Here is a 24,193-nt window from a genome sequence, read left to right as displayed (position 1 = left end):
GCTCTTTCTTCTCTCTAACCTCCTTTAGACCACAGCTCAAGCCTCACTCCCTGTCTTGATTTGGTCCCATTTCCCACAATATTTTCTATCTTTCTTTTTTTTTTTGCAGGAGAGAGCATGAATGCAGTCCGTTCCCCCCCAACCCGGCGTACCACAAATGATGCAGCTGAGTTTCCCACATTTGGGGAGATCGCAGGGTCAGCACATCTGGAGTGCAATGGATAATCCTCGCCCTGGGAAAACCACTTCGTGATCACAGTACCACCCCTGCCAGGTTAAGTATCCCCACGGTATTTTCTTAAATGGCCTATCTCTCCTTTTTCATAATGGGCAGAGTTGTAATTTTATGTTTACTTTGCCATTATACAATTACCCTCTCTTCCACTACATTATAAGACTCATAGTTTGGGGCTGTGTCTTGTGGGCTTATTTTTGTATCCTCAAGGCTCCAGAGCATATTGAGCTTGGTAGGCCTGCAGTAAATAGTTGCTGAATGAAGAGAGAAGGAAGGACAGATGATGTTTGTTCAGGCTAATACAGTTGCACAATTTACTCTGAACCATTCAGAACCGATCTGAGTTTTAAAAAAATAAGATACGAAAGGCTTGACCAGGAAAAGGACAAACTGAGGAATTCAAGCTGTTGACAAGGTGATAACATAAGTGACTTGTCTATAAACAACCCGCAGAAGGCAGTCATCACATTATCTTGGCCACATGACATGCAGCACATCCGAAAATTACTCATATAAAACATTGGCTAGAAGCTCTGTCTTATATAGGGACTTGATTTTGCTGTTGGAAAAAACTGTAAAAGGGTATTGCACAATCTGGACCATTTTGTATAAATTGTCAAAGGCACCAACATATCAGTAGAAAGTGACCAAGCACAAATTCCAATCCTGATTTCACAGGACTGTTTCCAGAAGAAAAAGTTCATTGTGGCGAACTCCTCAAAATAGCTCAATGTGCTTATTTTCCATCTTAAGCCTCTGTTGCAACAATTACAGCTCTTCCCAGTATCCTGCAAAAACCAGGCTGTCAGACACTATCATTTCTGAAAATGGGTTTGCATTTGCCTCAGCTACATGCAAGCAATTAGTGGGCAGAAACCTTATCTAAGCAGTCAACACCCTGTCTTCACTTTCAAGCAATGGCCAAGTTTAAGGGCTACTAATGATGCCCCAGAGCACACTGCTGGTGGAGAGTGGCCAGTGAGAACTGCCAGGTTCCTACCTATTTAACATGTCATTCCATGTCCAGCCATAAGGGTCAGTCTGGGTAACTGGAGGGGGACAACCATCTATTGGGACAAGCCCCAACCACTTCTACCTGGGCTTAACTGAAGGCTTGGACTAGAAACAGGAACACATTCTGGATGCTGCTCTATTTGTACCATCCCTTCCCACATTTGTACCACAAATGTTTGCCTTTGCTAGAAATAATGGAACCGGACCAGCGTGTTTCCTGGCACAGTGACTGAGGTCATGCGGCCCGTGTCACATGAAATCCAGGGCACAGATGGGCTCATGTGGCACCTCCGTGGTAACTGACTGCCAAGGCTCTCTTCTCTGGACTGGAAGCAACAGAGTCAACGAAAGCATTCCCTCCACAGATTTCTGGCGTGTACATCTCAGCCTCGCCCCCGAGGGTCTGCCAGGACTATACGGTGAGAAGCAGCAATACTTTCCTGGCCACAAAAACTGCTGAAGCGAGACCGACCGCTATATATTTTTTATAAACGCCAGCAATACAAACAGGCAGTCTTGAGAAGACGGTTTGAAAAATATTTCAGCTGGAAGGGAATGGGTATTTATATATGTTTAGGGGGGCTCTGTGGTTCCTAGTACTTTTGAATGACTATTAGGGGTTTTTGCATTTTAATGTCCTACCGTTACATGTTGCAGAGGTTCGGTGTGTGGGGGTCAGACAGAGAGAGCTGCGTCCGGACACAGTGGTCACTGAATACTTCTGCTGTTCACAGCCAACCTAGCACAAGACAGCTTGACTCATGGAGGTTCTAGAGCAGTGGTTCTCAACCTTCCCAATGCCGCGACCCTTTAACACAGTTCCTCCTGTTGTGGTGACCCCCAACCACAAAATTATTTTCATTGCTACTTCATAACTGTAATTTTGCTACTCTTATGTCTCAGGCGACCCCTGTGAAAGGGCTGTTTGCCCCCAAAGGAGTCGCAACCCACAGGTTGAGAACTGGTGTTCTAGAGGTTTCAGAGGTAGGAAGAGCCAGACTGACTTCAAAACAGCCCGTTATTACCCCGTGTGTGATCTTGGCCACACCGCTTTGCATCTCTCAGCCTCAGTTTCTTCATCCATAAAATAGAAAGATCAATATTTCAGGGTCGTTACTAGAAAGAACTGAAGTGACATATTTAAAGTCCCCACCGGAGTTTGGAGCACGATTAGATACTCAGCAAGTGTTGGTTGCTACCCGTGCCCCGTTACCGGTGCCTGTGGAAGGGTAGTGCAGAGTGGTCTGCGGGCTGGGAACGGGGCCATGCCCTTGGGGGGCTGTAGCTGTGGTGCTTGCAATGCCCTAGGCAGAGCAGGGACACTTTTCTTTGGCTCCGCCTCCAGGAACGAAACAATCGCTGTGAGGAAGATGTGGCACCTTGTTTTCACTCCGGGAAAGCTTATCGTCCTGATCTAAGAATAAAGATGGCACACCTCAGAAGTATTTTTCTTTCCCCCGTTAGGTCCCTGCTATCTGTCTCGCTGTATTTCGTCATTTTCACCACCTCTAGGTTTCAACATGCTCCGTGTTCTCGGAGTCCCGGGAGACAATGAATGGGGATGGGTTTTAATACGGTCTAAGCCATCTCCCTTCCCGTGAACTCGCGGTACTCAGGAAACAGCTGGTGCATTCCAACCGCTCCCTGAATTGTCTGCGTCCGTGGAGCCCAAAGTGAAATAAAACTCGTAAAGAACTGAGTTTGAATCCTTGTCCTGATGGCCCATCAAGGATGGATGTTTTCCTCCTGTGACATGAGCAGCAGTCAGGTGAGTCCCCCAGGCTCGATGGCGAAGATGACGTGAGGCAATGCATGCACGACACCAGCCCGTGTAGGTGCTCTGCACACTAATACCCCTGCCTCCTGTGCCTTCACTGTTATTCGTTTGCTTTTCCTTTCAAATATAATTGGCTAGTTTAGGAGTAAACATGACACCTTCGAAACAATCTGCATGCAGATTTTGGCACATAAAAATGGAAAGTAAATGCAGTGATTTAACTCTTAATTATTCCTGATGAATAATATCATGTGTTCACACATTTGGGGATGCACTCATGTTTCATCCAAGATGCCTGTCTGCTTTAGTGATGAAGTGTCATTTAAAATAATCGTAAAGCACAGGCCTCATAAACACATACGAACCAGACAGTATAATGAACTAATACAACCGGTTTATTCAGAGTGTCTCTGCCTGCAGTAGGTTGGCGTGAGGATGAAACCTGTGTACAGCGCACCCGGGAACTCAGATCAAGGACAGTCACAAATGGCTGGAGCGAGTAGAAGACAGAGGCAGGCGGGTGCAGGGGGAGGGTGTACTGTGCAAGAGTTCTGCATGGTCAAGAAACTCACCACAATAATCCCAGCGCATGAGCCTTGGGGGCAGACGAAAGGAGAACACACAGGAAAGCATCCAGAACCACCAAGGAATGTGAGGAACTAGGTGTAGAGCAAGGCTCCAGCTCGAGCAGCTGCCTGGGCACAAGTAACCTCTCCTGGCTGGAGAAGTGGGAAATAAATGCTACAACTCCTTAAATACGTGCGTGGAAGTCAGCCCACCATGTTGGACACGTTTCAAGTTCAAGGTAATGCCAGTGCCAGCACTCTTAAAGTAGCAGGCACACACTCTCCCTCTAAAAGGAGTACTTTTAAGAGTACTTGGCCAAATATGTAGTAGTTTAGAATTTTCTATGGAAAATGAGGGAAAAATAACACTCTGGAATTTAATATATGTGGTCCATTAAAGTTCAGTTAAAACTATTTTGGGGACATCAGTACTATAATGGGACTTAACATGTTTTAAATCACTAACATTCTAACTAAACTCATAATGGAGGCCTTCGATTGAATAATTAATATCGAATATTCTAACTGGCATGGAGGATATATTACCTAAGAGGAAATGATGAAAAGCTTTACTAAAATGGACTTTTATCAGAGGAACTAAGCGACATGGAAATGGTACGGAGCAGCATTAACCCCTGATCTCGGCTGTGTGGCATCTCCAGGCAGCCTTACATGTGAGGCCTTTCTGCACTGCCCAGGAAGCTTGAGTTGACAATGGAGACATCTCAATCTCACAAGAATTAAATCGCTGCTAATTCATCATTTTGTCCTCGGCGTTGAGGAAAGTGGTGTCAGAGAGGCCAGTCAAACAGGCAGCTGACTCCACGGGGCGGGGACGTCGAGACTGGATTTCCAATATCGGGAGCCTGAGGACAAGGAGGGGACCTTGAGTCTGCCGGGGGAGGAGCGGCATCGGTCGGCAGAAGGCATTGCCCTCTGTCAACGGCGGACACGAGAAGCTGCGATCCGGACAGGTGTTCAGCTCCTCTCAGCATCCCCGCACCCGCAGAGCAGAACCACGGCCCTGCGCTCTGGAAGGTGGCTTCGCACGGCAAGAAAGGGCAGTTCAGATGAAGTTGCGCCACCAGGAAGGAGTCAGAGGGACTGGCCGTGATTCGCCGTGTCAGATGAAGTGTGACAGGCCCCTGTCTGGAGACTTGGGACAAGGACTGCTCTGAGCTGAAATGACCTCAAATCCTGCCAGGACAGCAGGGAGCAGTGCGTATATTCTCACGAAGCATCTTATTTGACACACTCGCCTTGCGGCGGAGAGAAGTACTCAATTAGGCAGCGTGGGGACTTTGTCAACTTCCACGGGCCCAGATGGCCAAACCCCCACCCCCACCAGACGCGCACACACACCAGCGTGCTGACTGCTCACGTTTTCATTGGACTCATTTTGTCACCGTCTAGGCTGGCTTCAGCGAAGACCAGCACTGTGGTTTGGTGGGTATCTGCAGAACGGGACTGTCACTACCACCTGCTTCGCGAGTGTCACAGAACAACGCAAGGCCGGCAATGGAAGACTCGGCCGCTGTGAGTGGAGCAGAGGCTGAATGGAGAAGAGAACGAGAGACAGGCGAGCAGGCGCGTGTCTTTAAGCAGTGAGGTAAAGGACAACCAAGGACGCAGAGGGTGCCCGGACCCGGTGCTCTCGGCGACGGGACAAGTAGTAGGTGCTGTTGTGATCAGAGCCCTCCTGGGGATGGGCAAAAGCATATGTCGGAAAGGAAGCTGAAGGCGACAAAATGAACCAGCGGGAACGTCAAGGCAGAAGCGTGTTCTCCCGGCGTGTTCTGAGCCCAGCACCACCCCACCCGATACCAAAACACTGGGAACGCACTTAGACAGCGCGTGTATTTTAGGTTCGTAGGCAGCAAGCATAAGCTGTTGCTCCTTCTAAAGTTGCTCTTTCTACAGAACTCAGTTCTGGGATGCCGCCTCTCATCACACAGCCAAGTCAAAGCTGCTTCGGAGGTTCAGAGAGACGCTCCCCTCTCATGTAACTGAGGTAACACCGGTGAGAGTGACATCACGACTGGAAGTCACATGGCAGGCGTGGCCTGTCTCCCGCCAGTCTCGGGAGAGAGTCTCTCACCCCGGCAGTGTCGTGAAGCTTTCCACCAGAAAATGTATCATCAGTGGGTTTCTTCTGGGTAGAGATGATGCTTCATCTTAAAGAACCTAAGTACCAATTTGAAGATACTGCTTTTTAAACTCTCAGGAGTGTTCTAACAAAACTGGCTTCTCTTTTGGTAGGCAAAGTATATTGCTTAATGTTCATCTAGCAATTACACATTAAACTGTTCATATTTCACAGGGAAGGGCTCGAGGGAGCAGGAAAAGAATTGATTTTATGACAGCATTACAGAGACGGTTGAAAGGCATTACCTAACCTGTAGACTAGTGGTATTTTGTGTCATAGACAAAGATGAATAAGACACAGTCCCCATCCTCAAAAGCACTTTCAGTGTAGTGAGAGAGGCAGATGGGGAGCAAATAATACAGGGGAGTGTCGTCATCACAGAGTTTGGATCTGACTCTGAGCTGGATAACCTGAGCCCCAGAGGTTTAATGTATAAACCTGAAGCCAGACTGTTTGGGTTCAAACCCCAGCTCTGCCACTTCTAGCTGTTGACCTTGGGCCGTTTTACTTACCCTCTCTGTGCTCTGTCCTTGCCTATGAAATGGGGATGATAATAGGGTTGCTACGGAGTCAGGTTGTATTGCTGTGGGCATGAGGTCAAAGCATTTAGAACGGTGCCTGGCACATAGTAAATGCTCACTAAGAGTGTTGCTGATTCTACAAAATAAAGATGTTCTCTTGAAAAATTAATACTTTTGTTGGAAAACAGTGCCCTGAGTCAATAAAGCTTGGGAGGAATTCTTTCCTCATAACTTACTTAAATAAAAACAAATCTATTTTCATCTGTATACCAATGTATTAAAAACATATTATATCCGTGGGTCATGTGTTCGGTCTTGGTGATGGGTGTAAAAAAAGGATGGGTATGCAACAGAATTCTTATTTCAAGGGATTTATACTCCAGCTGGGGTGGAAAGGGACAGAAAAGAGTCCTAATGTAATTCGGGGTATTTTCAGTGACACGGGAAAGGTGGAAAACACACATTATGGGAGGTAAAAGGAAGAACCGCGGAAGAAGGCTCGGCTTTTTGCATGGGGACTTGGAAGTATCCTGGAGGTAAAGGGATGGATATGTCGAGCAGACAGTGTACCTGGGGTCACAAGAAGAGAGAGATGAAGGGGTATCCAGGCTCATTTTGAAATAACATCACAGTGATGAGGACGGAACCTGTAGGAATGAAGGGGGCTGCGCAGAGGGAATCTACATGAAGGAGAGGGCTGGGGGCAGAATCTGCGGGAAGTATCAGGGGCATGGTCAGGAGCCTGGGCAAGAGGCTGGAGTGTCAGTGGGTGGTGTGGAGACACAGCTGATAGGTATAGGCCGCTTTTTCCTAAAGTAAGAAACGTGAGAGTTGAAGGAGGAAGAAAGGTTGAGGGAAGGTCTTAGTTTTCTCTGATGGACTAGAGTCAAGTTCATGGGGCAAGTCCTGCCACCTGAGCCCTGCTTGGCTATGAGTCATTATAGCTGCATGCTCAGCACTGCCGGTCCCGAGCCAACAGGAAGGAGTGTTTTAGCAGCATCTCAGCATTTCCTCCCACCAGCAAAGGGAGTGCTGCTCCCACGTCTGTCCTGGCGACAAGTGCACTGTGTTCAGTCTTCCCGGCTAACTCACATCGGGTATGGTCTCCACCACCGGGGAGATTCTAAGCCTGAACCTGTCTTGCTGGATAGGCCATGGCCTCTTGCTTAGACCGAGTCAGCATCCTGTATCCCTCGTATGAACTTCCATCCATAAGAACTGCTGTCTCCTAGCATGTCCATAGCACAGCTTGTTCAGATCACCTCAGCTGGCTATGTCCTCTCGTCTTGACCATCTGGACTGCTGGTCAGAGTTGGCGAATCCTTCAGCCTCAGTTATGCTCCCAGCATACCCCATGCAGCCGCTGGCTCTCTCCTTCCCTGCGCTGCGGGACTCTCAGGGAGGTGTGTGGCTGAGCCTCCACATTCACAGTGTTCGTCTGGGGAAGCAAAGCGGCTGCCGAGGGGCTTGAAGTGCAGCCGAGAGAGGGGTGGTTGTTGGTGCAGGGTCCTCGAGAAGCAGTGAGAATGAGCTCTGTTGTATGGGTTCGACTCACTGAAGAAAGGAACACATCGTCTCCAGAGATAAAATAAAAGAGAGCTAACAATATAAAAACAAGTCCTTCAAATATGTTAGACAGGGTCTTTGCTAAGGGTTTTGCCTGCATTATTATATTTAATACTTATACTAGCCCTAAATTCATCCCCAATTCACAGATAAAAAAAAACCAACAGCCTGGAGCAGGGAGATCATGGCCCAAGGTTGCAAAGGTGAGAGCTGATCGCTGGGCAGTAGTTATGGTCTGACTGCGACCTGCCCTCCTCGCTGTCCTCGGGAATGTGTGTTAACAAAGACACAGGGAATCTGCAGTGTCGGGAGCAGCCGTTGAGAAGCTAGGGTTGAATATCTCCAGGTCATAAAGAAAAGAAGGTGAGGTCATCTCCCGTGGTTGGGCTTGGGGGCTGGTGGTCTCTACAGAAGTTAAGGGGAGTAGAAAAGGTGGAACGGCCACTGTGGGTCATCCGCGGAGCCGACAGCACAGCTAAAAGGCTGCGGACAGCGGCGGGGCCCAGCTGGGGCTGGTAAGCGAATCTTGTCGTGAAACCCGTGCACGCACTACTATGAGCTTCTCCAGCGACCTCGCGCCTGGTGACAGGCCCGGAAGAGCAGTGTCACGTGCTGGTGCGCTCAGCCATCTGCGGACAAGGGATAATGGGACCCCGTGGGGCCAGGGACGGCCCGGTGGGAGCGGTGGAGGCTTGAGATGGCAGAATAGAGAGTTCACTGCGGAGGGACCAACCACGAGGAAGCCTGCAGTCAGAATGGGGCCGGGGAGAACGGCAAGGGGCAGGGGAGGCTGCCAGGAAATAGAAGCCGTTTGCAAAAAGACATCCATTGCTGTCCGCTTGTTACAGCAGCCGGGACACAGCCCTTCCCCACTCCCCCAGAGAGAGCAATAACACGTCTCAGGCCAGGATAAGGGAATGCTTATGTTCATTCTGTTTACTACCAAAGAAAATCGGGGGCTGGACAGGATGGTGAAACATGGGCCCCGGTAAACGCCTGGTGTTTGCTAACGGGGTAGCGTTACAACCAGGCTCTGCTTTCCAAAACAACACCCCCAGGAGAAAAGAAATAAAGTCATTTTTCTTTAGAGGCAGAAGACTTAACATTGCTTAACAATAACACTTAACATCGCTTAGCCCTTAGCCTCAGGCAACCTCATAACTACTAAGTGCTAGGAACTGTCTTTTTCCTGGATGGCGAGGGATCTGGATTAATTTTGTGAAGTGTCATTTAGCAGCAGGCTGCCTGGGCTCCTTAAAGACGACAGAGTTCCATGAAAGCACAGCATGGCGCCCCTTGACCTGGGCTCCTCACCATCTCCACGCTACCGGGAAGCATTTTCTCTGCATCGATGGCTCCGAATTTGGCATATAAATCCACCTAATTGAGTTTATCTTAAAAACTCCCGTGAAAACCCTCCACAAACAACCAGGAACCAAATCAGTCCTCTATAAGGCTGGCCACTGACTTCCTATAGATAGAATTCTTCTTACTTTTATTTAAAAATTTAACTCCATACATATTTTAAAGCTTCCTGCTGCTGTGACAAAGAGGGGACCTGGTGCCGTAAGGAGATGTGCTCTCCTGACTCTCTCGGCAAAAGGGAGAGAGCGAGGACAGTAGGGTCTCGGGGCCTGGAAGAAGGGGGCACCGGGTGAATGTCATGGCCCTCAGAGCGGGCTCTGTGCACCTGCCCCGAAGCCAGCAGGGCAGCTGCTGCCTGGGCATTCTGCAGCTCCCTGGGCCATTAAGGAGCCCACCCCCCAAGGACCGAAGTATGGGGTGGAGGGTCCTCTGTGTCTTCCACTTAGATACTAGGATGGAAACTTGAGTTTGAGCCGCCCCCCCCCCTCCTTTAAAAACCAGTGCCAGGGATCTCGCGTGCATTTGAGCCCAAATCACTCTCCATCATGGCAACAGGGTTGCCAGGTAGCTGCAAAGGTCTGTGTGCACGTGCAGCCAATCACTCCTGCCCTTGTGTTCGCGCGTGAGGGGACTGTTTGTCAAATTTGTTTTCCACTTCAGATGCTTTCATTCAGCTACAGTTATATTCTCGGGGCTGGCAGGATTTTATCAATTCATACATTGTGTTGATAGCCCCAGAGTTACAAACAGCAGAAATGTATTGCCTGTGTCAGAAGACACCCTCCTCAGTACTTAATCCTACAGTAGACTTGTTTAGATTCAGCCACGACTGAGTATTTTGGGGCTTATTAGTAAAAATAAATAGAAGCTGGAAATTCAGAGGGCTTTATGTTAATAATGGTGAATATAAGCATTTGTAGCACCGTCATAAAAGGTTGATTTGCTGCCTCCTGTCCTAAACTGTAGGGTCCTGAGGACGGATCCACTGTGTCTCCAGGCTTCTTAGCCTTAGGGCCTGGTACAGAATAGATGACCAACAGGTACATGGGGAATGAATGGATGACTGAAGTCTACAGCATGTTCCATGTTCTTTCTGTGCTTCTCACTTGTACCAAAAAGTCCATCTCCTCAGTCTGAGTCCAGGTTGGCCAGGAAGACATTCAACTGTTTCCAGTTTTCCTTTTCAATTCCCTCTCACAAGAACATACTAGTTTCCATCTGCCTTAACCACAATTTCCATACACTTCAACACTGAGAGCCAGACATTGTATATTTAAAACAAATTTTGGAGACGACTTCCATCTTTAAAAAATGAAAACAAAATCCTAGGCCAGGGAAAAGTACGGAGAGGGAGGAAACCAAGGATGGGAAAAACTGTGAGAAAAAAAAAGTAAGAAAAATAAAACAGGGAGTAAAAAATACAGCGATATAGAAGCTTTTAAAATATTGTATTTTGGGCATCCTGCCCAATCCGTGCTAAAAATTGGTTCTCTGCTTGACTTGAGATTTTATTACGTTTGACAATCAACATACTATGTGCGAGGGCAGATGGTCACTTAGGCTATGCCTATTATAGTTTTCAGGATGTTATCTGTGTTATAATTTGTGATGAAGTTACACACAGAAGTATAACTAACATTCAACAAAACGGTCACTCCAGTTCTGAGTCAGCCCATGTGCTTCACGGCTTAGCTGATCCATTCAACTTAGGGTCCTACTCTCCTTTTCTAAAGCAGATACTTTGTAACATTTCAGATTTCTGGCTTTCACTGACCTTTCTTTGACCCCCCCACCCCAAATTCACTAATTCTCACACTCTCAAGTCATCTAACTCCCATAGTAGCTGCACTGTATGTAAATTTGGAAAGGTTTCCTCTTTGTCCTATGCTACCGAGAGCAGACTAAAATTATTCCCCATCTCGCAGATAAGAGCACTGACCTTTGACAACTGTATCTCATTTTCGGTGGTGTCTAGTTACAGCATCAATGGATCACGTTAGGCCAGACGCGCCGGACGAACTTTTCCCACGCGGTTCTTCCTCTCCCGCATTATGCCCCTGTCTCTCATAAATATTTTGCTTATTGCCTAAAGAACACGGCCAGATTCTAAATCAAGCAGAGGACGCCTTCCCAGGTTCTCATTTCTCTCTGCTTTTCACCACCCCCATGGAGCTCCGGGGTGAAGGTTGGCTTGCCCTTCCTCGCGGGTACCTCCTAGGACAGGATTTACTATTTCATTGTCTCTAAGCTCGGTGCAGGATGTTCAATACCAGTTTTATAGCAATGGCTTAGGATTTCCATTCACTATCCAATATTCTTGCTGACATGTTCAATTGCAATGATATACTATTTTCTTCCCTTAAAAAAATAGCCCACGAGTGTTTCAATGATTAGCACAGTTGTGAAGATGGTACTACGGCTACAGCAGACAGCAGTGAGGCGAAATGAGGGCAGATTCCCTGTTTCCAAGCCAGGTTTCCATCTCATGTAAATTTCAATAAAAAGCGTGTTTGCGGGGGAGCTGGTGAGGGGAGAGCCCTCAGAGATCTACCTGGGTAAGGATGCGTACTGTCTCTCCATCCCCTCGTAGCGGAGGTTGTGTGCATTCCCATCTGGACCCTTTCCAGACACCTGTGGAGAGAAAAGTAATTAGAGATGAAGACCCATTCTGCACCCTGGTTACTGACAATGCAGCTCGAAATTATAATCAGCGCACAAATGCTGCTGCCGCCTGCCAAAAATCCACCACGGGAAAGCAAGCGGGCCCGGCACTGCTACGCAAATTGACGATCAAGCCACAAACACGCATTTAACAACAAAGTCACTTCTTTCAAAAAAGGGTCACTGTCAAAATGACTCCTTCCTGTCACCATGCCAAGGATCACATGTAGGCTGTAAGAACAGTTAAAAAAAATAAATAAAGGCTTTAATTTTTATGGCAGCTTTAGATTTACAGGAAAATTGAGTAGTACAGAGTTCCCATAGATGGTTTTCCTATTACTAACATCTCACATGAAAATGCAATCGATGAATCAATATCGATACATTATTGTTAACTACAGCCCATAGCTTATTCAGATTTTTACTCAATGTCCTTTTCTGTTCCAGGATCCCATATCACACTTCGTCATCATGTCTCCCTAGGCTCTTCTGGCTGTGACAAGGACCGGATTTTCCACTGCACCTTTTCAGGGAGACCTGTCTTTCCTACAGTTGTTGGAGACAGCTATATGCGCTCCACAGCTCCCAAGGAGCCCTCCCCCGCCAGACCTCACTGAGTTCCCTTGCTATGAACAACCAGAGAGAAGGGATGAACTAGGTTCTGTCTAGTGTTGGTCTTTACTGTTTTCCCCTTTCCTGTGCACTTCCTGTTCCACCTCTCTCCAGGTCTCTTCTGCGAGCCTCTGACATTCTGAAGGGCAGTGTCCCAGGACAGTCCTTCTGTGTCTGCCATGCCAACTAAAATCAGGATGAACACTTACAGGTACAGTGATACCTCGGTTCTCGAACATAATTCGTTCCAGGAGGACGGTCGAGAACCGAATTGTTCGAGAACCGAAGCAATGAAACCCAATAGGAAAGCGTGACTCCACAAAGCGTGACTCTCTCTCTGCACTCACACTGATGGCGCAAGCAAGGCGCGCTGGGCCGAATGAACGCCATTCGGCTCAACTCGGCTCATCTCGGAAGTTCGAGTTCCAAATATTTGTTCAGATTCCAAGACAAAAGTTTCTCGAATCTCCTGGTCGAATACCGATTTGGTCAAAAGTCAAGGCGTTCGAGAACCGAGGTATCACTGTATTTAAAAGTACCTGTTGACTGACCGACGCCTCACCTGTTCATGTCAACACGTGTGGCTCTGGGGGCCACTCACCTGCCTGCTCTCGTGCTGGGGCAGCCTCACGTCATGGGCATGAAAGGGTAAGTGGTAAATAGAAAACCGGGGCTGCCGTTTTGGAGGGACGGGAGAGTGTACTAGGAAGTAACAGTGTCAAGGTCAGTAGGAACATTTGTCTAGGCAGCACTCAACCTGAAGTTATTTTCTTCCTACTCAAAGTCCCGTTCTCCATAAAACCGCTGTCCCATCCCAGGGTGTGGAGGGAGGGTTTGCTAGGGAGTGCTGCAAAGCAAGTGTACACACTCATTTAGAGTAAGAAGGACTATTCCTGGTGTTGATTAATACAGGAGGCCCGTCAGAGTGGGTCCTGTGAAACCTCTTCGCACCCCACCGACACCTGGAACAGGAGTGGCTGGGGTTATCTGAGAGGACAGCCACCCAGGGGGCGACCTAGGCTGGACAGAGACTGCACAGAACAGCAGAGAGGGTTTAACATGGCCTTCCCAGCAGAGGCCAGAGGAGGGGTAGTGTCAGGCAGACAGTCTGGCGCAGAAAGGGCAGTGAAGGAAAGAAGTGATGTTGCCAGCCATTCCCATCTACGGTTTCTTTTGTTTTTATATTTTTTATGGAGGAAGAGTTAACATAAACACAAACACGATGTGAAAGATTCTGAACAGTGGTTGTTGGAGAAGATCATACTTATGTGTCCCTACTGTGGCCGTACACGTTTACAGCTCATCTTTTTCTTGGGGCCACAAAACTCCAAGTTGAAACTTTCAGCAGAGACACCTAGAACTGGCCTGACCTAAAGATGGCCGTCAACTTCTGGCACGTCCAGGAGGCGTCACCCAAGGCCTGCTGTCCTTCTGGTGGGCGACCTGCATACCAGAGTCTATGAAGTGCAAGGTGATCCGTATCCTTAAGGAGCTTTCTGTCTTGTTGGGAAAATAAGCGTCAGAAAAGAAATAATTAAAAATGCTTTAGGACAATGTCTGATCCAGGGCCATTCAGAATGTTACTAATGGTAGCATAGATGACACCTGAAGGTGTTAGGAAAAAATTCATGCAGGTAGCAGAACATGGGCCAGGCTTCAAATGATGGATGACATTCTTTTTCTTTTTTTGTTAATCCTCACCCAAGGATATTTAAAATTGTTTTTTAGACAGAGTGGAAGCGAAGGAGAGAGAGGGAGAGAGACAGAGAGAGAAACATCCATGTGAGAAAGACACATGGATTGGTTACCTCCTGCACAACCTCCACCAGGGTCAGGGGTCGAACCTGCAACCCAGGTACATGCCCTTGACCAGGAATTGAACCTGAGACCCTTTAGTCCTTGGGCTGATGCTCAAATCACTGAGCAAAACCAGTCAGGGCTGGATGACTTTCTTTCTTTTTTTTTTATCCTCACCTGAGAATATTTTTCCATTTTTTGTACAGATAGAATGGGAGGGAGAGAGAGGAAGGGAGAGAGAGAGAGAAACATCGATGTGAAGGGACACAATGAGTGGCTGCCACCCGCACAACCAACCAGGGCCGGGGACAAACTGCAACCGAAGTACGTGCCCTTAGCGGGAACCGAACCCGGGTGTCTCCGGACCGCAGGCCGACGCTCTAACCGCTGAGCCAAACTGGCCAGGGCTGGATGACTTTCTTTTACATCAAAATTATTCTGGCCCTGGCCGGTTTTGCTCAGTGGTTAGAGCATCAGTCTGCAGACCAGAGAGTCCCAGATTTGGTTCCCGCTAAGGGCATGTACCTCGGTTGTAGTTTGTCCCTGGCCCTGGTTGGGATCGTGTGGGTGACAACCACTCAATGTGTCTCTCTCACACTGATGTTTCTTTCTCTCTCTTCCTTCGTCTCTCCCTCCCACTCTATCTGAAGATAAATGCAAAAATGTCCTCGGGTGAAGATAAAAAATAAAAAAATTATTCTGTTCTTCACCAATTGTGTATATATTTAATGTGCATTACTAATATCACAACATCTTCAAGGCCATCCTTCAATTAGTGATGCTGAGCACCTGCTGCATCCTAATGCCATGCGACGGGCTGGGTTTCTTCATCACGTCCAACAGGGGAGACGGTCCTGTGAACAATTATGGTCCAAAGAGATCACCGCTGGCCTGTGGGTCCGGGAAAGGAGGGGCGGGAGCCTGGGGAACAGATATCGAAGTCCACCTGGGAGGGCTGAAGACAGCTTCCTATGGGTGCTGAACCCTCCTCTGTGACCTGGCTGGGGCCGAGGAGGAGGTTTCTAGGGGTGGAGGCTGTGTGAGCAGCAGGAAAAGGCATTCTAAGGAGCAGGAACACAAGTGAAACGACGGGGAGGCATCAAAAAAGCCCTGTGTTTTCTGGAAATGTCAAGATTTGGGTGAAGGAAGAGACCGAGGCTCTGAGGAAAAGGACATGTGTAACAACCAACAATACCACTGGGGCTACTCCTACGGCTACAACCACTATCGCCGCCACCGCCTGTTTTCCTCTTCGGTTTAAATTGACCCGATTCTTCAGAGCGGGTCTATGCTCACAGCAACACCGAGAGGAGGGAACGGAGAAGTCCCACCTGCCGCCTGCCCCTGATGCACAGCCTCCCTCATTATCAGTACCGCCCCCCAGAGTGGGCATCTGTTACCAGTGATGAGCCTGCACTGGCACATCGTGACCACCCGCCGTCCATAGTCTGTGTTAGGGCCCACTTTGCTGTGGTACATTTTATGGACTTGGACCTATGCATTACGTAGATCCCCCATTACAGTTTCATCCAAACTATTTTCACTGCCCTAGAAACTATCCGTGTCTGCCTGCTCATCACTCCCCCACCCAACCCCGGGCAACGACTGAACTTTTTATTGTCTCCATCGTTTTGACTTTTCTAGAATGTCATGTAGTTAGAACCATCTAGTACGTAACTATTTCATATGGGCTTCTTTTACCTTGTAATATGCATTTAAGTTTCCTCCATGTCTTTTCATGGCTTGATAGCTCATTTCTTTTTAGTGCTGAATAATATTCTATTGTCTGGATGTGTCACAGTTTATTTATCCATTCACTAACTGAAGGACATCTTAGTGGCTTCCAAGTTTTGGAGAAAATGAATAAAGCTTCTGTTAACATCCATGTGCAGGTTATTGTGTGGACAAAAGTTTTCAGCTCCTTCCCGTAAGTACCAAGGAGCATGACTGCTGTGTCATATGGTGTAAGTATGTTCAGTTTGGTGAGACACTGACCAGCAATCTTCCAAAGCAGATGTACCATCCTGCATTCCCACAGCGAAGAATGAGAGTCCCTACGGTTCCACATCCTCCCCAGCGTTGGTTGTTGTCAGTGTTCCAGATTTTGGTCATCTAATGGGTGTGTAGTGAAATCTTACCATTGTTTTCGTTTGCATTTCCCTGGTAACAAATGATGTACAGTATCTTCTCGTATGCTTATTTACCATCTGAATATCTTCTTTGGTGAGGTCTTTGGCCCACATTTTAATTGGGTTGTTTGTTTTCTTATTGTGGGGTTTTAAGAGTTCTTTGTATATTTTGGATAATAGTCCTTATCAAATAAATCTTTTGCAAATATTTCTACCATTCTGTGGCTTTTCTTTTCATTCTCTTGACAGAGTTTTTTGCAGAGAAGACATTTTTTATTTTAACAAAGGTCAGTTTATCAATCCTTCTTTTCATGGGTCATCCTTTGGTGTCATGTCTAAAAAGTGATTGCCAAACCCAAGGTCATCTAGATTTTGTTATCAATGTTGTATTCTAGAAATTTTATAGTTTTGCATTTTACATGGAGGTCTGTGATCCATTTTTGGTTATTTTTGTGGAAGGTATAGTTCTGTGTGTAATTGTTATTATCTCTTGCATTTGGATCTCCACTTGTTCCAGCAGCATTTGTTGAAAAGACTATCTATCCCTGCCCTGTTGTATGGCCTTTCCCCCTTGTCAAAAATCAGTTGATTATATTTATATGGGTCTATTTCTGGGTTCTCTATTCAGTTTCATTGATCTTTTTGTCTGTTCCTTCACCAGTACCACACTGTCTTGATTACTATACCTTAACAGAAGTCTTGAGTTGGGTAGTGCTAGTTCTCCAACATGGTTCTTCTCTGCCAATATTGTGTTGGCTATTCTGGGTCTTTTCCCTTTCCACATACACTTTAGAATTAGTTTGTCAAGACCCACAAAATACCTTGCTAGCATTTTGACTGGGATTGCATTGACTCTATGGAACGAGTTGGGATGAACTGACTTCTTGAAAATAACAAATCTGCTTATCCAAGAACATGGACTATCTCTCCATTTATTTCATGCATCTTCGATATTACAATTTAACATTTACTTGGCACTTGCTAAGTGTCAAATACAAGACTAATTTTTTTTTTTTTGCATTAGTCCATTCAATCCTCTGATTAGCTGCAATGGTTGCCCCATTTTGCAGATGAGAAAACTGAGCAGTTGCCTAAGGTCATACAGCTGGTACAAGGAATAGCTGAGATAAGGATCAGGTCTTTCTGCCTCGAGTCCAAACTCTGGAGATACAGACATAGACCAGATCTTAAAAAAGCTCACATGCCATGCCACGGGACTTGATTTTACCTTTAGGTGACAGTACAACTTTTTGAAGTGCAACATGATAACTAATAGAACATATTTATAGGTTAGAGCGATTATTATCACCACAGTGTGGAGTCCCAGTGCAGTCTGAGCCAGAGATAATCCAGCCTAAATGAGGGGATATTCCAAAGGATGGAGTATAGGGAGTGATGTGTGGATGCTAAAGAGGTCGTTTCCATAGGACTGACTGGAGCCTGTGATGGCCACGGGGCCGAGGCTTCCCCTGTGGAGCGGCAGCAGCTCTCGCGGGAGCCTGGTTATGCAATGTGGCTTGGAAAATTATTCCTGAAAGCTTATCCAAGAATTTCTTTCATTAGCTTTCCTTATGATTCTGAAAGGCCATTAATATGGTGCAATAAATTTGTTTCAACTTAAACTAGCTAGAGTGGATTTTGTTCTCTGCAACTGAACGGTGACTAATAATGTCTGCAACAGTGTGTGTTGGGATTGGCAATGAGATGGTGATTGTGCTTTATTGAGAGTGATTTCGTGTATTGATGGGGAGGGAAAGCCAGACTCTCTGGTGTTGATACTCTTTATAGTCTTCTAATAAATAAAAACCACTGGTAGTACTATCTTATGCTCTCAAGCTCAAAAACTGAGATTAATACTTTCAAGTCAATGAACATTTCGTAGTAGTGACATGCTAAGTACATACTCTAAAACACAGGGACAAGAGAAAGTCCTCTCCCTCAGGGACACACTGTTAGTTAATGGAAATGATGAGGGGGGAATACATTTGTGATCCATTATTATTTAAAAACCAGATTTAACTATTGTTTTTTTTTTTCCTTCCTAAATAATTGTTGTGGAAAACCACCCCAAAGATGACCTCTGTTAACATTTATAAATACATACATATTTTAATGGTTTATATAGTTTCCCCTAACTATTTATTATTGGCACTTCCCTGTGCTATTGCACAAACACGAATAGTCATGGCTGTCTAACACCCCACTGGTGAATAAATCGTAACTGAGCGAATCCCCTCCGGATTAATGTTGAACATCCCACTCAGAAGTGGTGGCAGTAAAGATGACTGTAGGGTACAGAGACCCTTGCAAACAGCTGTGAATTGAGGGTAGGGAAGCGCAGGTGGAAGGCCACTAAGAGGCAGTGACTCCACGTTGTCTTCGCCGGGAAGCCAGGCCCCGGGCAGGGAGTGCGGGAGAGGACAGGCACGTCTCTCATGCTGCTCTGTGAGCCACAGACTCAATGCTCCTGCTCCAAGGCCTCCTTATTAGGCAATTTCCCTCCTCACAAAAAAATAAGGTCAGTGGCTTTGATCCAATTATTATTATTTTTTTTTAAAGACGCCCTTTATCTCACTTGGTATTGTGCACGTTTTTTTTTTTTTTTTTTCCTTCTTCTTCAAATGAATGACCTAAATATAAGACTGATGGAAATACTCTTGACTCAAGCCATGACAGAGAGCTGGTCTCTTCCACAGCACTGTAACGTTAGAACGTGCGCTCGGGTTGGTGGCCTGTCTGTCTTTCTCTACCAGTGGGCCCCAGGGAGCGAACCTTCAGAGTGTATTCCAAACAACCGAAAGCCCCGGGGTGCCTTGCAGTGGCCGGCGGGCGCTCTCCTTGGGCTGGATCAGCTGGCCCACGGCAGCCTGTCAGGTGGGTTTGGGGTCCGGAGGAATGTTGAATTAAGATGCTTTTCGTCCATGGGAATTCTCCCAGCTCCGTTCCCTCAGTGCCTGCTGCCGGCTGGGTGTTAAGAGCCTTGTTAAAATAAAGCTATTAGTCTTTTTTTCTACAAAAGCAAGGAGCTGGCTGCTTACAGCCAGGGTTCCTTAAATGAGTATGTATTCTAGCCTGGCATTGCTGGAATCAGCCGTTTCCTAGGGCAATGTACTAAAGAGGCCATGTAACCCCCCTACTCCCCCCATTTTCAGATTAATGACAGATTAATGGGAAGATTTAATACCCTTGCAAACTTTTTTTTAACAACTCAGTAAAAATAAAAGAATAAATCACACAAAATTCTCTGCAAATATCTGATGACAAAAAGTGGGAACAATTCACAATTAACATTTTTCGCAGTTTCTGTTGGTTAGGACACATTTTGCCAGTGTTGTCATTTATGTCCCAAGAGCCAATTTTCCTGAGGAAACCGAAGAGCTGCCATGATGGGGAGGCTGTGCAAAGCCGCAATACCACGTCTTCGCCCAAACACAACATCCTCACCTACAAATATGTCTCACTCAGATCCATTGCAAAATACGCGTTTTATGCTGCCAGACACAGCGTCAGATCAAGAAGCAAAGTACAAAAATTTAGATGTCATTTTAGGAAATATGCCTTTCATTTCAAGTTGGTATCCTGACAGATATTTCTGAGCAGTTTCCAGAAGTTTTCTTTTAATTACATGGCTCTTACCTAGCTATAGGCTTGGCTGGAAGATTTTTGAAGAAATCAACAGGATGAAACCATCTAAAAAGTTATGAACTGGGCTTTGAGCATCTTCTAATATTAAGACATTCTGCTAAAATGTTACATCTTTGGAGGAAAATTAACTATACTCCATTTTAACAAAAAGAAGTCAATTAAAACAGGTTGTTTAATGATTTCTCTTTGGTAATGTGAGGTACACTATCCCTGAGACATATTTACAGATATGCTATCTAGAGAGGCAAAAATACATGCACACGTTCAAACCATTGTTTCTGAAGTGTTTATTTTCTCTAATTTAATTTCAGTAATTTTGTCAAATAATTGGGTATTCGGTTTATAGACTAGCTTAGAACATCTACTAGTTTAGGAAATATAGCAAATAAAAATATTTTAAAAATAACTCTTGGTTTATGCCTTTTAACTATTCTGTGCCTACATTTTCCTCCCTTGTAAAATGTTGGAGTTGAAATAAATCCTTGGAGTCCCTCTGATTTACACATATTTATAAAAATGACCTTGCATATAGTTTCCACATTATGTTAACCATTTACATCTCATTAATACAGTAACTATTTGTGAATACACAACAATTATTTTAAAGCTGAATGACAAAGGTAGCAAATTAACCTGCAACACTATAAAAGTATACAGTATTTATTAGATTTAAGCATTTAAATATTATGCTAGCACCAAATAGAGGTCGTATATACACCAAGCCATGCTACATCTTGATAACCTGAACTAGCTCTCTTCTGATTGTCTTTGGAGAAAATAAAATCAGACATCTCCTGCCCAGCTCTGTTTGTGTCTGGGCCTTAGATGCAGTTACCATAGAAACTATGATTGTGGATACGATTTTACAAATTTGGCTTCATCTATCAGATGTGCTGTGTGTGTGCGTGTGCGTGTGTGTGTGTGTGCATATGTGTCTTGCCAATAAGCCTGAAGAGCAAATGGGCTTACATCTTTAATTAAAGAGCCAGATACTATTCCTCATTTCATTTCCTCAATCTGTCTACCTACGAATAGAGATATTGCAGCACTGGCTGATCCATAAACTCTTACTTAACAGAAGACAAAGGTCTGGTAAAAAGATGAATAAAAGGTATTAGGAATGGCATTCCCTAAGAAATCTGTCTGTTGACCTGTCCTGTATTTTCCAGAAAAAGAGCAAACAGGAATTTTGTGGATTCTCAGTTTGTTACACTAATCACTAGATACTAGTATTCATGACTTGTTGAATTTGGGTTCTAATTGTTTTTTGGATGTAATGTGTGAGCTATTTATTCCTCTGCTGTTTTATTACATTGATTCTGTAACACGTTTTTTACTTATCCTAAGAGTCGGCCCTTAAAATATGTCCGAATCTTAAAATGATATAAAAGTTTGTTCCTATTACTTCTTATGAGCTCATACTATCCTTTTAAACCAATAAGCCTCCTAAAGAATACTCATTGCCTAAAGTTCTCTGGTATACTCAAAATATACTTGCATTTATACAGATTAAAATATAAAATTGTAAGCTTTTCGTAATATTTCCTTTTTTGCAGATTAGTCAGTGGGCAAGTTCTAATTACTCCCATTTCTAGTTACTGGAAAGAAATGCCTCTCTGGAACATAAGAAAATCAGTATCATGATTCAATCCGTGCAGCCATTTCATCTCTGCCTCATGGTACACGTGAGGAAAACAGAGTTCAGAGGACGTTAAAGCGACTCGCCGACGAGGCACAGAGTTGCACAGCCAGGATCCGCACCGAGGCCTGTCCGGCCTCAGCAAGGCTCTGCTCACTCTCAGTGCAGCCGCGGACGTCAGCAGCGACCATGCAGTTACTGATGCTGTTTCCTAGACAAAGAACTGGGGCATCGCACTGAACGTTCCAAGGCACCTGGGCGGCGACGGAGGGAGTGTGAAGTGGGGACGGTCTGCAAGCACTCTGAACGTGCGGTCATCCAGCCAGGGCACTGCCGTGCCTCTGCCCAGCAAATCTGTTTCACAGAGCTCGAGGCACTCATGCGTGTCTGTGCCTCAGTGTTCGCTGTAGTGAAAGTCATTTTAAATAAAGAGTTATGTTTTATAAAAATAGCCTGTATGATGTGCAATATTTTCTTTTTAGTTTCCATGCATGGCGTCGGTCCATTAATTTGGTTTACATAAGACATCAGATTTTCAGCTTCATTAGAATTGGGACAATGCCTCTTTTTGAGTCCTAGCATGTCACCTCATTTGTTAATATTTATTGAGTCAATGAAACAGAAGTCTAAAAATCTACTCAGTGGCGGTTAACAGAAAGATTCAGCTCATTTTCATTCCATAGTTCCTTTTCCATGTGTGATATCACAACACATATCATCAAAATGTTTTTAAGGAAGTTTTATGACATCTGTCCTATGATTAAGTCTTTGTTTTTTTTGGTTAATCCTCACACTAGGATATTTTTCCCATAGATTTTTAGAGAGAGTGGGAGGGAAGGTAGGAGGAGGCGGGGAGACAGAGACACATCTGTTGGTTGCCTCCTGCACACACCTGGACCGGCCTGGGAGTTGAATGTGAGACCCTTCGGTGCACAGGCCAACACTAACCACTGAGCAACACCGGCCAGAGTCTATGATTAAGTCTTAATAATACTGCCATTTTCAAGCTCTGTTATTTATGCAGTCCTGAGTTTTTCATTTTCCAAAACTAAAAAAAAAAACAAAACAAAAAACACACAGACATTCTTACAATTTAGATTACAACTTGGATCTGAAGTACACATCAAAACTGTTAGGAACTTTCATTATGTAATAGCTTAGAGTGAAGGAAGATCCCATAGGTTGAAAACAATGGCCGAGGAGAAGGGGACCCTCACCTGATAGGACACGTCACTGGCCCCACTAGGCACTGCTGATCTGCACGGCTACCTTGATGTGGCACCTCTATGATTCAGTGTTACCAGACTCATGTTACTTTTAATGCTGAAATCAGGCGCACGTTAGCCCTAAATTTATGTTAACCAAATTATTTTGCAACTCACTACGAAACCAGTAGAGCTCGGGTTCTGGAAAGATGAATGAAGAGAAGAGGAGGAGGAAGGAAGAATAAAATGTGACATTCTGAGAATCGATGTTCTTATGTCAAAACCTGGTTTGAAAAACCAAACTAAACACACACACTCATCAGTGGCTTCCTATGAACTAGTGCATGAAGGCTTTCAGAAACCTACAGCAACCTACCTCTCCCCTTCATCTCTCCCTCTCAGGGATGTCAATGACTTCGTCCCATGGGTATTTTCTGGACCCTGCTTTGTGTCTATGGCAGAGTGCCCACTTCCAGTGGTTAGGTTAGTGCCTTAAACATGGCCAGGGCTTAATACGTGCTTATTGTGTGAACGAATACAGCAATAGTGTTGCTCTGATTGGTTGCATCCCCTGCTGTGCAGGACAGGACCAGGGAAAAGCAAAACAATTCTGTAGAGGGTGGTGAGAACTGAACGTTAAAACAGTGATCAACGGGGAAGGGAGCCTTGCAGGGGTGTAGACAGGGAAACAGAAAAAAACCCCGAAAACCAGAAAAGCGGCAAAAGAGAAAGGGAACTAAGGAATGAAAATAATTTGGTTATTGCTATCTATTTTAACTGTTAGCATACAGGTAATCCCTGCCCTAAGTCTCTCCCCATTAATCAAACTCCAGGATGAGTCAGAACAGTCCATTCCTCTGCTAGGCTGGGTGAGATGACTTCGCTCTTCTGGGATATATGCATGTATACAGCATCTTACTTTCAACATCTTAAAATGTGATTATTTTAAGTCAACATTTAAAGTTGAATTTGATATAATCATTTAATTGGGCATTGATTCATCTACACAGAACTCATTACTGACTTCTTCAATTTCACCAACATGATTTCCTTCCAAATTTTCTTTTATCTGGATGCTGGAAGTCCAAGTGCTATGCAAACTTTGCCAAAATGAAAAGCTTTTAGATTTCGAATGCTGGCTGAACACAAACCCATGGAAGAGTGTCGAGGAATAACGCACGCTTGCCAACTGCCAGAGATGACTGCTTTTCACATAATTAATGTCATTCTTGCTGCTCGAGTACCATTTCCATCCTCTAATAATTTCCATTAATAGAGGAAGTTTCTGCAATAATTTCTGCATCCTAAAAAAACC

At 45.3% G+C, this 24,193-nt stretch overlaps 1 protein-coding gene and 1 pseudogene across 1 annotated transcript in view; both read right to left on the bottom strand.

Annotated features, from left to right (window-relative positions):
- The window catches only part of PARD3B (par-3 family cell polarity regulator beta), a 979,738-nt gene that overhangs the window by 41,264 nt on the left and 914,281 nt on the right, over positions 1–24,193 (bottom strand). Inside the window, exon 22 of the mRNA XM_036254726.1 lies at positions 11,742–11,821. Coding sequence (XP_036110619.1) covers positions 11,742–11,821 — 80 coding nt within the window. The remainder of the gene's footprint in view (positions 1–11,741; positions 11,822–24,193) is intronic.
- Positions 106–283, bottom strand: LOC118625946 (annotated as a pseudogene).

The sequence above is a fragment of the Molossus molossus genome, unplaced genomic scaffold, assembly GCF_014108415.1.
Source record: "Molossus molossus isolate mMolMol1 unplaced genomic scaffold, mMolMol1.p scaffold_m16_p_11, whole genome shotgun sequence".
NCBI classification, from domain to species: Eukaryota; Metazoa; Chordata; class Mammalia; order Chiroptera; family Molossidae; genus Molossus; species Molossus molossus.
Note: the sequence above shows the minus strand (reverse complement) of the source record. Positions and strands in the feature narration are given on the sequence as shown.